Here is a 15,710-nt window from a genome sequence, read left to right as displayed (position 1 = left end):
TTTACACTACCAGGGGAAAAAGTGATTAAAAATAGTAAATGATGTTTATCTGAAAGTGTAACAATGCAAACAGGTTTTCTGTAAGGGGTAGGTTTAGGGTTAGTGTTGGTGTTGGATACCTCAGATATTAAAGAGCTCAGGTAATTTATATTTCAGACTGTAGATGTAGTGCAGATTTTTTTATTATTATTATTTTGTTACTTTTTGGCAATTCGATTTTCATAAGAAAAATGGATAAGAAGATGTGTTTAGATCAACTTGGTATTATTTAAACTTTAAATAATCTGCTGAGTGAATTATTCAGTGACAAAAACACATTCACCTGTCGCCACCTCCTAGCGTAAGAATAACTTAACTGCAACTTGCAGAAAGGACCACTACACGAATCATTGTATGGATCTTTTTATGAACTGATCCAAAAGATTCGAGTCACCGCTATGAATCAAAATCCCCATTAGAAAGTGCACCTCGAAGTCGTGCTCCCGGTATATCCTCTCCGCGAGTTGACTGTCAGACCGGAGAAGGCGGGAGAGGAGAGAGCAGGAGCTGAGCGAGGCGGTGGCTCGCACTCCGTTTTGCCCTATTATGGTCACGAGCGTGACAGCGCGCGCTACCCAGCATGCGCCGCGGCGTGAGGCTCCGCCACAGCCAAGATGACCGACTTTGAGGAGCCGCTTTCAGACGAGGAGAAGGTAAAAATAAAACATTAAATTAACTTTCACAAACCGCCCAAGTACACACGCTCGTACGTCTTTATATTAAAGCCCTCCGCGTGCAGAAGGATGAATAACTGGTTCCCGGAAGGAGCGCGAGCTTGCCTAGCCGGTTAGCCGTGTGCTAATCTGTGAGGAAGTGAAATCGCAGTTTTGCACTCCTGTAAAACACAGAGACCTGGCTTAATAACAACGATACACCGAGCAACAAACAGTGTTTTAGTAAGACACACGCAGTCCGTTAAAGCCGCAATGGTCGTGTTGTTTTGAGTGGAAGTGTTGTGAGCGCCAGCTGTTAGCAGTTAGCTGTCAAGAGTGAGTTCAAAAATAGATCTCAGCAGATCCACCCACTCCGAACCGAGCCGACGGGCTTTAACGGGCCGTGCTCCGGTAGAATTACACATGTGTAGGACAGAAGTTGCCAGATCCGCCTGGCACGACAGCTATCTGAGCCGAAAGCCTCGGCCGGATGAAGTTACGACCGCAGGAACGGGTGTGTTTTGAGGTGGAAGTCTGCAATCTACGCTGGTTTAAAGAGATAGTTTAGCCAAATTGAGAATTCTGTCGTCATTTACACACCCCAGTGTTGTTTTTGCTGCGAAGCAAAAATGAGATGTTAGCGATGGACTGTCTTGTTTATCGTTGGCTTTTAATCGCATCTTTCCATATTTTGAAATTGAAGGGCAAGACTGTAATTTACATGGTCTGCCACTTTGACAGTAGTCTCGAGTTTTATATGGAGCAGACGGGTGGATTCTGATTTTTGTGCTCTTTCGTTCAGTCTCTTTCAGCATCTGTCTCTTTTCTAAAAGCTGCATTTAACTGCCACGTATTTTCTTCCCCTTTAATTACATGTTGTCATTTTCTGCATACTGTCAGAGCTTTGAGTTACACGCTCAGCTGACTTCCCCAGCAAGGCCACAGGAGATGCTCATTAGGCAGATTACCAGATGCTTCCCTTTATGTTAATCTCTTCCCCTTAATATTTATTAAATGTTTTTTGTCAAAAATATGTACTTGACAGCTTCTTTTGGTGGGTTTTAAAGACATTAGCTGTATAAAAATTAATGGGATATAATCTTTTTTTTATTTACAGTGAAATATTACCATAGTAATATTTTATTATCTCAATGTAATTAATATTTTTGTTTAATAATACATTATTATATCCATCCATTCCATTCATTTTCCACCACTGATCCGGGACAGGGTCGCAGTGGCAGCAGGCTGAGTAAGGAAACATGTTGTTTTCCCTGGCCACCTCCTCCAGCTCATCCTGGGGGATCCCAAGGTGTTACCAGGCCGTCAGAAATATATAATCCCTCCAATTAATTAGACTGATATATAGTAGTCTTAATATGTTCACAAATATTTTTTTGCCAAGATGTGCAGCCCTACAAATATAGTTTAAATGCTTAGTTAAGTAGTTTTAAGTAAAATACTTCAAAATATTTTATTTGGATGATTTGGTGATGGATCACTTTAACATCACACAGCAGATCTGATGTGGAATTGTCCTGCTCTGATACATAAGGACGTTTACATTAAGGTTGAGAGGATATTTGAGGACAGGAATAAGCTGTTTGAGTGAGATGTTTAGTAGTGTGGGTGATGTGGTTTTAAAACATGAACATGTAACTTGTGTGTATTGTTGAGAACACAGCGGTGTGTGTTCTTGAAGTGTTACAGGCCAGGGTGTGTATATGGGGTAATTTGAGCTCTAGAGTCACCCGCTGGAAACTGGCTGTGATTCAGTATTGCTGAAGCCACAGTGTTTTAGTGAGGCAAATATGTGCCCGCTCATAATTTATTATGTTATTTCGGCAGGTCCGCATCGCAGCTAACTTTGTGACCCACGCTCCCCCTGGAGAATTCAATGAAGTGTTCAACGGTGAGTGTCATTTTCAGCTGTTCTGTTCTGGGACTTCTTTCAAGGTTTAAAGTGGAAATACATGAATACTTGCTTTCATTTTTCATTATGCTTAAACAAATTTGAATTGGAATTGAAGTGTCTTGGTGCATGTGAAGACACTTGTACAAAAATCAAACACACTACTAAAACACACACTACAAGATGGAGGATCCACACCCTGTGCACATTTAAAGAGTTATACAACCAAGTTTGGGGTCAATAAGATGGAAAAAAATTAATGGTTGTTCAACAAGGACGCATTAAATTGATCAAAAGTTTCAGTAAAGACGTTTATAATGTTCTCTCTCTCTCTCTCTCTCTAAAAACAGCTAACTAACACAATAAAACACAATAAAAACATGGTAACATAATAAAAAAACAGATTTTTGAAAATTAAAAAAAACTGAGTTATCTGTTTTTGCAAATAAACTCTTCATATATAATAAATGTGCTGTTCTTTTGAATTGAAAAAAAGTATCTCAATTTCTACAGAAATATTGGGATCTTGTGACACTGAAGACTGGTTTAATGGCTGCTGAAAATTCAGCTTTGCCATCATAGGAATAATTTACACTTTAAAATGTATTAAATTAGAAAACATTTACTTAAAATTTTAATGGTTCACAATATTACATTTTTTACTTTTTTGATTAAATAAATTCAGCCTTGGTGAGCATAAGAGATTTCTTTTAAATAAAATTGTCCTGGCCCCAAACTTTTGAACAGTTGTGTACAGTTTCCTGTTTTCTGTTGATTCTGTTCATTCTCCTATCCATCTGAAGCTGGAGTCCCAGAATATCTTAAACCTGTGCTAGTCACAATAAGAGATTTGATTCTTTACACCAGCATCAAACAACATGAAGGAAATGCTTGTGATACATTTTTACTGATTTGCACATAAAGGGAAAAAAGAAAAAATACACAAGAAGATGGTGCTCGGGGAGACATGGGGAGTCGTTTGATGTTTATTTATTTTTGCTCCTGCTTCACAATGAATTGTTCAGTTTAATTGACGGTTCCTCATTGCTGCTCTCTCGCTCATCAAAAACAGCTGATTTCAAACCAGTTTTGTTTGTTATATTATACCAGACTTGTGCTTAGGTTTGTGACTGATTTATAATTATTGTGTTTTTTGAAGATGTGCGACTTCTCCTCAACAATGACAACCTCCTCCGTGAAGGGGCAGCACAGTAAGTTATTTACAGATCTGTGTGTTACGTTATGTCTAGATCTATGTAGTTGAAAGTGTGTTTTCCTAAGAAGGATTCATGTTGCATTCTTCTTTTGTTTCACAGTGCCTTTGCTCAGTATAACATGGATCAATTCGCTCCTGTCAAATTGGACGGTAGTGAGGAGTCGGTAAGTTAACGTTTTTAAGTCTCGCAGATGCAGTAATTTCTGTCAGTTTTGGAAATGTGTATGTACGTTCAGTTCCTGTGCTGCCATGATACTCTGTGTTAGTTTTGAACAGGGAGCACACTATTGACACATTATTTATTCAAGCTGGTTGTAAACTCTGCTCTCTGGAGATCTTTGTGTACTTTGTGAGTGATTAGGGCAGGCACGAGCATTGTACTGTGAGTGTTTGCTGCTGCAGATCTGTGTGTGAATAGTTTTGCCTAAAGAGGAAGGGACATCCTGTTCCTGCAGGTTCTGATCACTGAGCATGGAGATCTGGGTCAGGGACGGTTCTTCGACCCACGGAAGCGGGTGTCATTCCGTTTCGATCACCTGCGAAAGGAAGCGAGCGATCCTCAGCCCTACGAGGGAGAGACTGCCCTCCGGTCCTGGAGGGACGCCTGTGATGAAGCGCTCGGTGCTTACGTGAAGGAGCACTATCCCACTGGAGTCTGCACGGTACACAGTTTTCCTATGGGAATCTCAACGGAATAATATGCATTTCATACATTTCTCTTACTGTTAGCACTTGCTGCATTTGCATTTATGCTTGCAGCCATTGTTTGTGAAGTCATGTGCACTGATGTTTGTGCCGCAGGTGTATGGGAAGACTGTTGACGGACAGCAAACAATTATTGCTTGTATTGAGGGTCATCAGTTCCAGCCCAAAAACTTTTGGTGAGTAATGTTCTAATGCTTTGTGTCCTTATACCCAGCTCTCTGGAATACTTGTATAATGTTTCTAAACTATGTGATTTCCGTCATAACTTTGCTATTTTCATGATAATTTAAATCAGCATTTCTGGTACATTTATGTTTTTACACAGCTGTTCAAAGATTTGGAATTGGTAAGATTTAAATGTAAAAAAAAAAAATTAAAAAAACGGTGTAATTTAAATGTTTTGATAAGTCTCTTATGCTCACCAAGGCTGCATTTAGTTGATCAGATATTTAACATATTGTTACAATTATTTACAATTAAATGACTGTTTTCTATTTGAACATATTTTTTAAATGTACAGGACTTAAAGTTCTCCGGCACCGTGCCGGATCTCTGGCGTGCAGCGTTTGGCTGTGAAAAAAAAAAAAAAATCCTAAATTTAAAAAAAACTTGGTGATATCACTGTGGAGTTCATGAGTTCGCCTACCAGTGGTATGAGAGGAGCACAGCTTTCACTCTCAACCAAACTAACATTACTAGCCAATCAGAATTTTTTGCTTTTATAAACACGAGACGCGCATAATAGTAGGCAGAGTCGCAGCCCTGATGAATGGAGAAGCACGACAAAAAGCTGCGAGGCGCGATGGTCAAAGTCCATCTAGCGCATATTTACATGGAAAAACGAATTAAAAAGCAGCGGAGCTTTGTAAACAGCTCAGAGTAATCATGTCATCTCCATAAGAACAATATGATTGCCAGAACAAATTTACCGGCTTTTTGAAAAGGTCCTGTTCACGTATGATCTAATGGTAATTTACCAGTAAAGACTGTGTGTGTGAAAGGGGCTAAACTCTTCCTCTGTATATGCTGTGAGAATTGCTTAAAGTTCATCTGGGAAAACAATGTGCGTTATCTTACTAGATTTGTAATGTAAATCATTTATAAACCTTTGCCAACAAAGGAGAATAAGTCAACCTATGTCTAAATGCCATGTTGTACATCGCGATTTCTGTATAAACGTTTCTGCATTTGGCCAAATATTAAAATGTATTGGATTAAAACATCGTTTAATCATGCTGTAAAGCGAAACGTCACCAGGCCGTTGTCGCCCTCTGCTGGTATTTGTTATAATACATAATTTACTTAAATTGGTTATGTTCATATTATGTATAGGCATATTACATTATGTATTTTAACGGTGTTAAAAAACCATGTAATAACTATGTAATTACTTGGTTTTGATATTTTATTTGAGCCAATTGTTATTGCCTCATCGTTAGTTTATATCTAAATAATCATACTACAGCCTGGTATTCACTTAGGTGTTAATAAACATATCTGTTTACTCAATTGTCAAAATAATCAGTAGATTACTTGATTACCAAAATAATCATTAGTTATAAATATTTCAAAATAAAACTGTATTTTTACTTTTGTTATTAAAAGACAAATATTTGGTCATTGGAACTTTCTTAAAAATAGCATTAAAATTGTCTTGTTCTAGTGAACCAATTATATGTATTTTGTCTTATCTCGTGATCTAAGTGTATTGTCACACCCCTAGTGTTGATAAGCGGTGATATAGCTCATAATTTTCCAAGTGTATGATATAGCTTTCATTCTTCTGGTCAACCCATATATTCATGAAAAAAATCAGTTTCAATAAGGAAAGCCATAACTTTGCCATAGTATCATTTCAAATGTTTAAGTTGCAACAGTCATTGCATGCTTTGCATGTGCTGCCCCCTCCCCCCGCCCCCGGGAAAAAGTTCAGGCTCAGGATTTTTTTTTGCTTTAACCCCTGAATGTAATATATGATGCCAAATCTGAATTTTCAGCAGCCATTATTACAGTCTTCAGTGTCACATGTGCTCTTTAATATTTTTATGCAAAATTTCTTTTTTTTTTTTTTTTCTTCAGGGTTCTTTGATTAGAAAAATCAAAAGAACAGTATTTGTGTGTAATAGAAATGACTTTATAGCCTTTACAACAGAAGTCTTTGCTGCTGGTTAAAAGTATTCATTTCTTTCATTTTTTTTCTAAATGTATAACTTACTGAACCTGAGTCTTTAAATGGTGGTGTATTTGTTAAATAACAGGCATTATGTACAGCCATCTGTCATTTTTGGACTGATTCACTCTTGACACGTTTTGTTTTGCAATTATAATCAGCTGGCTGTACATCACTTATCAAATTAGAGCTACATTTTTGCCATGAGTTCTTTAATTTGGTTAGTCTGAAATCTTTGTGCGAGTCTCTACAGTCTACATTATAATTGTCCAATTCAATGTCTTGAGTCTGATTCTGTAGTAAGACTAAATCTGATTGTACTCTGACTCTCTGATGATTCTCTCTTGTCAGGAATGGCCGGTGCAGGTCAGAGTGGAAGTTCACCATTAGTCAGTCATCAGCTCAGGTGGTGGGAGTATTGAAGATCCAGGTGAGACCTGAAAGATTAGCATAGTGGGGATGAGAAAAACAATTGTGATGGTAAAATGTTACATAATTTGGTTTCCTACAGGTACATTATTATGAGGATGGTAATGTACAACTGGTGAGCCATAAAGAGGTGGAGGAGTCCATCGTAGTGACTGTGAGTAAAAATTCACATAAGCATTATCCAAAGCTAAGATTTCAACAAATTAAATTCCTGCTCTTTTCTCTCTAGAATGAAACCCAGACTGCCAAGGAGTTTGTAAAAATCATTGAAAATGCTGAAAATGATTACCAGGTAGAAATTTTAATTAAGATTAATATTAAATATTTTATATGATTGGTGCATCCCTAATTTTAATGATCAGAATTCAGTTTAACATTTGCGCTATTTAAATGCTTCCCTCCAGACGGCCATCAGCGAGAACTACCAGACAATGTCAGACACCACCTTCAAAGCTCTCCGCAGACAGCTGCCTGTCACTCGCACCAAGATCGACTGGAACAAGATCCTCAGCTACAAGATTGGCAAAGAGATGCAAAACGCTTAGAAACCGACCCGGTTCCTCTTCCTTCTGTTCAAGTGCGGAGCCGGCACTCAGAACACCACATGCCGTTCGCTCAGCATGAAGTCTCCCAAAAATGAAAATTTAAAAAAAAAGTCAAAAAAACTTTTTCTGTTTAAAAGAGGATGTGATTCCATTCAGCCTTCTGTCATTAATAGACTTGGATGGGTCTCAGCTGTGGATGAGGTTCAAATGAGAACTTAAGGAATCGTGGATCTAAATTATCAGCAATTGTCGCTTTTCTGTCATTTACCCGCTCGCAAGTCACTCAAACAGTTTGTATTGTTTTGATTTGTCTTTTTTTTTTGTGAACTGTGACAGCTGCAATGCTTGTGCAAACGGTTTTTGTGTTTTAAAACGGTGGATAATTAATGCCTCACTCACTGTATCTCCAAACCCCAGTCAGGCGACAATCCCACCTTCCTCCTCCTCCGCCTACTGACAACCTGGAGATGAGATTTCCTGCTGTCCTTTCCTCAACTGTCCAGGCTGTAACGGAATGCATGAGGTCAGGCGAGGAGAGGAGGGGAATGGGCTTTGTGTCTGGGTTTGGAGAGTCCATCTGTCTTAACTGCTTTCACCGTATCTTTGTCTGACTCACAGTCTGCTAAACTAAAATGGTTGAATAACCCAAAAAGACAGAATAAATAAACCCATGGATAACCCTCTTTGGTGGCAAAGGCATCCAAATTAAATCTTGAGTTTTATATTTATACACCAGATGAATTTTCTTCACGTATAGAGGTTTAGACTGTCTGTTACAGGTACTTGTGATGCATTTAGGGTATCCAGTCTGCAACAAATCCACAACCCACACAGTACATCTGAGTCTCTCTCTTGTCCAGAGTACTGAGGGCTCCATCAGTGTTGCAAGTGCATGTTTCTGCCACCCTGCTTTCTCGTTAACCTTGTTTGTCTTGACTGTTCCATCAAAGATCATCTGTAAAATACACCCATCCTGTAAGACTGGCATATTCTCTGTCTCATAACCTTTATTTTTTCAGATTTTAAATCATGCAAACGTAACGTCTGCTCACAGTAAATGGCACCAAAATGACTAAATGGTTACTTCTGAGCCTTTATTGTGTAAACTGTTGTGTTTGTGCCTGACGTCTTTACAGATTTAGTCCTAGTGATATTTTTAGGGTGAGGCCTACAGTCAAAATGTCAAATGCATAGGAATAAAAAAACTAACTTAAAAAAAAAAAAAAAAACTTTATTAGCTTAGGGGATGAAATACAGTTGGTCATAAATTTATTCAACACCGCTAACGTGTAAAAATCATCTGGAAAAATGCAACTAATTTAACAAACTGTATTTTCATACAACTAGCTAAAAGTTTGAAATTCTCGGGTAGAAATATAAAAATTCCAAGTGTCGGTTCAGGTTTATTGATGCACAAAAAAACAAACATTCCAGTAGTAAAAATCTAAACTGCTACTTAAAAAGGTTTCAGTACAGTAGGAGAAATGGTGAGGTATTTAAAAACAGAAACATTAAATGACAAAGAACAGCTGAAACCTATGTAGGACAGGACAGATACATGCACCACATTTACTCATAAAAACCCAACATACTTTGTTCTCTCGTGAGCGTATTCATGTGAGCAATACCTTAATGCCAGCAAGATTTTTACACAAACATAAAATCATGTCTATTTTTATACTAAAAAGTTAAGACTTCAAGAAGAATACCGGTAAGAAAACAAAGTCCCAGGGTAAAGTAATCATTAAATGATGACATTACTCACTTGTGCTTTTACCATGGTTGTGAATCATGTAAACTGGTGCTATAGGGTCTACCTAATATTTAATTAAAATTAATTTTTTAAAGATAAGACTGTACAGCATAAACATAAAGATCAGTGATGGAGTAATACATCCAGGCATGGTTATTAGACCCAGACTTACATTCTCAGAACATAACATTTTGATTTGATTGTAAATATTGTTGACTATCATGTCACATTTCATGATTCTCAAGAAGAATTTCATTTTTATTCTTCATTTACAGAGAAGGTATTCTGGTTTGGCTGTTGTTTAATGCTGCCCGACCACTAGGTGGCAGCTTCCTGAGCAGCGCTTCAGATTGACACTAGAGGACAATGTAGTTATGGTGCAATACAGTAGGACACAGAGTTTTCCATGACTGTTTCATATCAGTTCATATCTCCAGTAGTTAATTTCTAAGATTTAGGAAATTAACAGCAACTGCACATCATATTATATTACTGCTTGCCAGAAAACCAATACTTTATATATATACCATAAACATAAAATAAATGTCACACATTAGCCAGACACAGATCAAGACCGCATTAGTAGCCTAAGACTGACCGGTTGGTTAAAGACTTGGTTAATCACTATTTGCTTAGCATAGTTTTTACTTTATATACTATTTTTTTTTTTTTTTTATCTGTGCAGGTCATCAGGAATGGACTAATAGTAACATTTTAGGATAAATAAAAATCTTTTTGTAAAAAATAAAAATGAAATAAAACTTTAAAAGAAATAGTATTTAAATAGATTCAATCTTAGAGGAGTAGTATTTAACAGGTTGGCTGTGTGTGTTCCTTTCGAACTTTCCACACAGTTAGGATATGGGTTGGGCTCAGGTTAAGGTTTGTTCTGTGATACCGAAGGTTTTCAGTGAGGCATCACCTCTGTGTGCACTTAAGCTGGCTGCCCACTAGAAGATTTTAGGGAGGGAGGGGGATTGGTGGGAGTCCTGATTAAAGGCTTGTCGCAAACTATTTTTTTTTTTGTCCAAAAAATCCTCTATATGGTGTGGTGTCATTACGATTATTTAACTGTACCCATTTGAGACAGAACGATTATAAGGCTCAAAATCAGTTAAAACGGTCTTCATGTATGTGGTCTCCTGTGGTTTTAAAATCAGTTAAGATTTGAAAATCGTCTAGTGTGTGGCCAGCCTTACTATTGCAATGGAGATGTCCAATTCTGCTCCTGGACGACCACCTTTCAACAGAGTTTAGCTCCAATACACCCGCCTGGATGTTTCTAGTAATCCTGAAGACTTTGATTAGCTGGTTAAGGAGTGTTTAATCAGGGTTAGAGCTAAACTCTGCAGGTAACCCTCCAAAATCAGAGTTGGACAACCTTGGAGAAAACGTACAAGGTACACTAGAGCAGAGGTAACCGACCATTTCTATAGAGCTACCTTCCTGCAGAGCTCAGTTCCAACACAACCTGCCTTTAATCTTCAAGTAATCCAGAACACCTTGACTAGCTGGTTCAGGGTTGTTTGATTAAAGTTAGCGCAAAATTCTGCAGAAAGGTAGTTCTCCAGAAGAAGGCTTGGCTACCCTTTCAGACCAGTGGTTTTCAGTTCTGGAGTATTGTATCACTGCACATTCTGGATGTCTTTCTTTACCACATTAGCTCATTTGCAAAGGTTCCAAGACCTGAACTGTTTCAGATAAGGAGACATCCAAAACGAGGTACTTAAAAGAATTGTTCTCCCAAGAATGAAAATTCTGTCTGCATTTACTCATCCTCGTGTTGTTCCAAACCTATTAGACTTTGAGTAATCATCAAAACACAAATGAAGATACTTTTCAGTGAGAGATATCTGTCCCTCCATTGAAAGTCCAGGAGAGCAAAAAGATCCAAAAAGGTAATAAAGGCATGAGGGTGAGTAAAGAATTTTCATTTTTTGGATGAACTATCCATTTAAGGACAAGAATTAACAACTATGACAAGACAATGAGGGTGAAAATAACAAAAGAAGGAGAGAGTGCTTTAGATGCCACTGGAGGGAATGGAGTGGAGAAGGCTAAGAACAGGCTGTGAACTTTAGGCTGGTTAACTAGATGACGACATGACCAAGTCAAACTCTTTTGCATCTTCCTGACCACTGGTGAGACCACAGCTCCCAGAGAGCTCAGGGAAGTGGCTGGCCCTACCAGAAGGAACCGGTGAGCTGGGAGACTGGTTGACCCCCTGCTTTTTAGGAGGAACAGCGGGTGGATGAATCTTCTCCGCCCTAGGAATTATTGGTGAGCGGATCCCTGGTGAAATAACCCCCGGACTCTTCGCTGTCGGCGAGGAGGCTGCGGCCAGGCTGCGGTAATCAGTGCCAAAGGGTGAGCTGTTGGACGGAGGGAGTTTACTTGTTGCTTGTTGGCTCGTGAACCGCGACAGCACCTGAGTGACAGTGTTGCGGGCAATCTGCTTTGCAGTAGAATTGTCTGGAGTAGTAGGAGCAGTCGCAGTAGGAGAGAGGTCTCGAGGCGAGTGGACAATGGATGCTCCGTGTTGGTGCTCTGCCTCAGCTTGCTGCTGAAACTTGTGGCGTGCTGCTTGGAATCGCTGGTTGATGCTGGCCTGGTAAGAGGATGGATAGGTCGGACTAGAGCAGCCTATAGAGGCCAGACGCTTGGTCAGTACTGGGGAAGAGCAAGGAGATGAGCTAAGGGAGGACGAGGCGGGACTGCTGGGGGAGAGACACTGCAAGGCTCCACTTCCTCCAGGGAGCACTATCCCATTGTCCGCCGATCCCACTTCCTTGCACCTCTCGTCTGCTGGAGACTCTGGTTCTCTGGGAGTGTGGTGGCCATTTAGCTTGGGTTGCGGAGATGATTTAGCTGCAATGGTTTTGCCATCGACTTCTGTTTGACTAAGAGGAGGCGTGATCCCTGTGGTTGCTTTCTGTGGAGTTTTTACCTTTTCTTCATTGTCCTTTTCCAGTCCTGCCTTTTCTCTTTCTTTCATTTCATCCAACTCTTTCTTTAGACTATTGAACTTCTCCAAAAGCTCCTGATATCGTTTTTCTTCCTTCAGTAGTTTCCCTCTCATCTGCTCGCACTCTGTATCCAATTCGGCCAGCTTTCTCTCAGCTCTGGCCTCTATCTGCTGAGCATGAGCACGTTCACTCTCCAGCTCCTCCTTTAGGGTTTTGACGGCACTGCTCTCCTGTTCCAATTGGCAGCTGAGATCTGCAACCCGCTGGCTCTCCTCCTCTGCCCGTGCTGTAGCCTTCTGACATTCTTTCGCCAGTGTCGAAGATAACTGTTGCTGCTGCGCTAAATCCTCCTCAGCTTGATTCGACAGGACTGACTGCTCACGTTCTAAATGCTCGACTTGAGCCCTCTCAAACTCCAGCTGTGAATAAGAAAAGCAAGAGATGTCACTTTTCATTTCTGACCAGAGAATTTTACATTTAGAATTTTTAAAAATCGTAGCTTCAACAGAATGGTACAAACTCTATGACTTCTATGGCACTTGGTATGTGAACACACAAAAAAATTAAGGGCATGATTCGAAAAAGCTAAGTGGTCGCAAAAAAAAAAATAGTCACACTCATGGTCTTCGGTCAAAAATGACCGACCATAGGAAATGAATGGGAAATGGAAAAAATAAATAAATACAGAAAATTGTTGTATGTACAATCTACAAATCCCCAACAATGCAGACAAAAATTGCACAGCAATGAAGGGGTGAAACTCTAAAACATCTAGAGTGCAAAATCAACACATTCATTCACACACGCACACACACACACACACACACACACACACACACACACAATTGTACACACACACCCCTATGCACTGTTGTGCCTGTAACACAGCAACTATGTAAAATAAAATCAATAATTCAACTACAATGCAGTAAAAAAGTGGACAGCAAGGAATGGGTTATACTCTAAAACATCAAGAGTGTAAAACAGATACATCCACTCACACACACTCACAGACACATACATACACAATTATACACACTCAAATGAATTGGTACGGCTATAACCATATAGCCAAAATGAGTTAGAAGACTGAAGTAGGAGGTTGAAATCAGATCAGACCCAGAAGGATTAGGCTCTGATAAAGCATTCCTGTTCATTTTTGTTACATTTTTATAGTTTTAATGTTTTGTGTAACAAAATGCTTTCTGTGTTCAGGGTTGACTGTAGTAATAATAATGCAAAAACCTATAAAATAACCTATTTAATAATAATGCAAAAAAATATAAACCTTGACAAAAAGTAGTCTTTGAGAATGCCTAAATATACATTTATATCCACAACCTAATAAAAGTAAACAATTATGTCTAAAAACAACTAGAGAATTCACAAGCCTCTCTATAGAGTCCTATACAGGCAACTAGTGGTTACACCATGAAATTACATGTTTTTTCTTTCTTTGCTCACACCAGGAGGTGCTAATCTGCATTCAAAAATTGGATTTTAAAGGCCTAGTGTCTAGTTTCATCTGAAATACTGCATAAATTGAAAAATAATGTTAAAAAATTAGAAAAAAAAATACTATTTTCAATGGGACAAATTTATCATAATTATTGCATAAATAATAATTAGTACCATAAAATTCTCTCAAAATACAAAAGAAAAAATATTATTGAACAAAAATATATTAGATTGATTTTACTGAAGAAAAAAAAAATTACATTTCAGGTGTCCGGTCACTTTTGACCGTGAAGACCATGAGTGTGACTCCCAAATGAGGAGCACACAAGGTTTTTAAAAATTCGAAGATATTAGTAAAGTCTTAACATAACACTATGCAGACAATATCGAAGATGAATTATACAACTGTTCTTGAAAATATCTTGTTTACTTGCTTCTTCCTGCCTCAAAAAATACTTATGAATATCTTTAAGACTTCAGGACCCTATGAGCTACAGAATGTGTGACAGCTATGGTCAAGCATCCAAAAAAATGAGTGTGTAAGTGTGTGTGTGTGTGTGTCTGTGTGTAAGAGAAACTCAGTGCAGGGCAGGAAGGGCCTTTTACATAATACTGCAGTCTGTACTTTGACCTTAGCATCACCTTATCCTAATCCCATAAAATCACAAAAACACAATGGAATGTCTTCGCGCACATACAAAGGCGGACGGACTCTTATGCACCACAGTCCATAAAAACAATGGAGCCTTTCCTCTGTAGAAAACACATCTGCAGCAACAGTTACACAACAAAGCCACACAAAATCTGCTGGGACAAGGTGCTGTGATTGCTTTTATTTTGCCGTTTATGTTGTATTTATAATGCCACAGTTTGTGCATGTGTATATATGTTTTGGTGGTGTTGCCAGGTTACCTGTTGAAGTAGTCTGTCTCGTTCCGTCTCCAGCATGGCAGTGATGTCATCACCCACAGCATTGTCTTGAGCACGCCGTCGTTTCTCTTCTTCTAAATCAGCTATTACCTACAGGCATACACACATTCAAACATCAGGTCAAGAAAGATGACTAATTATGACTGCACCACCTAATAAACAGTGGGCATATATTATATCAAACAAGGTAATGATGTTTGAGTCACATTATTTTCTTATGTTTATGTGTATAATTATCATAGCAAAAAATAAAGAGTGTTTGGTCAGAAGATCAAACATTGTTATTCAGAGATCTGCACCCTTTCAAAATAAGACTCGCCCAATGTACATAACAGAGAGAATAGTTGTGTTTAATTTTGGATTCATTTTCATATGTTTATGAAATAAATAAACCTTTTTTTTTCTTTCAAAGAACTGAATGAACCAGTTCCATAAGCAAACATACGTATTTTCAATACATGCACTCAAGCTCTGTTCCAAAACCTTGTGAGCTAGTCTACTGTCTATATAGACAACTACCTTCAAACCCAGCATCTAAAGTGACTGATTAAAGTGACATTAATAGCACTCCTCACTAGTTTTAACGCCTACAGATGTTTAGCATAACCACATTCCTAAAAATGTGACCCTGGACCACAAAACCAGTCATAAGAAGCATGGGTATATTAGCAGCAATAACCATAAATACATTGTATGGGTCAAAATGATCTCTGTTTCTTTTATGCCAAAAATCATTAGGATATTAAGTCAAGATCATGTTCCATGAAGATATTTTGTAAATTGCCTACCATAAACATATAAAACTTAATTTTTGATTATTTATATGCATTGCTCAGAACTTAATTTGTACAACTTTAAAGGCGATTTTCTCAATACTTTGATTTTATTGCACCCTCAGATTCTAGATTTTCAAATACTTATATATCGGCCAAAT

General features: G+C 38.4%; 2 protein-coding genes across 2 annotated transcripts in view; one reads left to right on the top strand and one right to left on the bottom strand.

The window, feature by feature from the left end:
• The first annotated feature begins 511 nt into the window (after window positions 1-511).
• capza1b (capping actin protein of muscle Z-line subunit alpha 1b) lies at window positions 512-8,352 on the top strand. The gene is made up of 10 exons (XM_058784828.1): window positions 512-692; window positions 2,541-2,604; window positions 3,764-3,815; window positions 3,921-3,984; window positions 4,276-4,482; window positions 4,622-4,701; window positions 7,047-7,125; window positions 7,207-7,278; window positions 7,354-7,416; window positions 7,529-8,352. Exons 1-10 carry the CDS (start codon window positions 654-656, stop codon window positions 7,667-7,669), a joined length of 861 nt encoding a protein of 286 aa, XP_058640811.1. The 5' UTR covers window positions 512-653; the 3' UTR covers window positions 7,670-8,352.
• The window catches only part of cttnbp2nlb (CTTNBP2 N-terminal like b), a 25,823-nt gene continuing 18,079 nt past the window's right edge, over window positions 7,967-15,710 (bottom strand). Inside the window, exons 4-5 of the mRNA XM_058784827.1 lie at window positions 14,759-14,866; window positions 7,967-12,807 (exon numbers count right to left, since the gene is read on the bottom strand). Coding sequence (XP_058640810.1) covers window positions 11,509-12,807; window positions 14,759-14,866 — 1,407 coding nt within the window. The 3' untranslated portion in view covers window positions 7,967-11,508. The remainder of the gene's footprint in view (window positions 12,808-14,758; window positions 14,867-15,710) is intronic.

This window comes from Onychostoma macrolepis, chromosome 08, assembly GCF_012432095.1.
Source record: "Onychostoma macrolepis isolate SWU-2019 chromosome 08, ASM1243209v1, whole genome shotgun sequence".
In the NCBI taxonomy this organism is placed as follows: Eukaryota; Metazoa; Chordata; class Actinopteri; order Cypriniformes; family Cyprinidae; genus Onychostoma; species Onychostoma macrolepis.
Note: the sequence above shows the minus strand (reverse complement) of the source record. Positions and strands in the feature narration are given on the sequence as shown.

Bases quoted from the DNA above. Each gene is read 5' to 3' on its own strand.
- capza1b (XM_058784828.1), top strand. From the start codon at position 654: ATGACCGACTTTGAGGAGCCGCTTTCAGACGAGGAGAAG. The intron at 3,985-4,275 runs GTAAGTTAACGT...CTGTTCCTGCAG, and splicing joins TGGACGGTAGTGAGGAGTCG to GTTCTGATCACTGAGCATGG. The intron at 4,702-7,046 runs GTGAGTAATGTT...CTCTCTTGTCAG, and splicing joins TTCCAGCCCAAAAACTTTTG to GAATGGCCGGTGCAGGTCAG.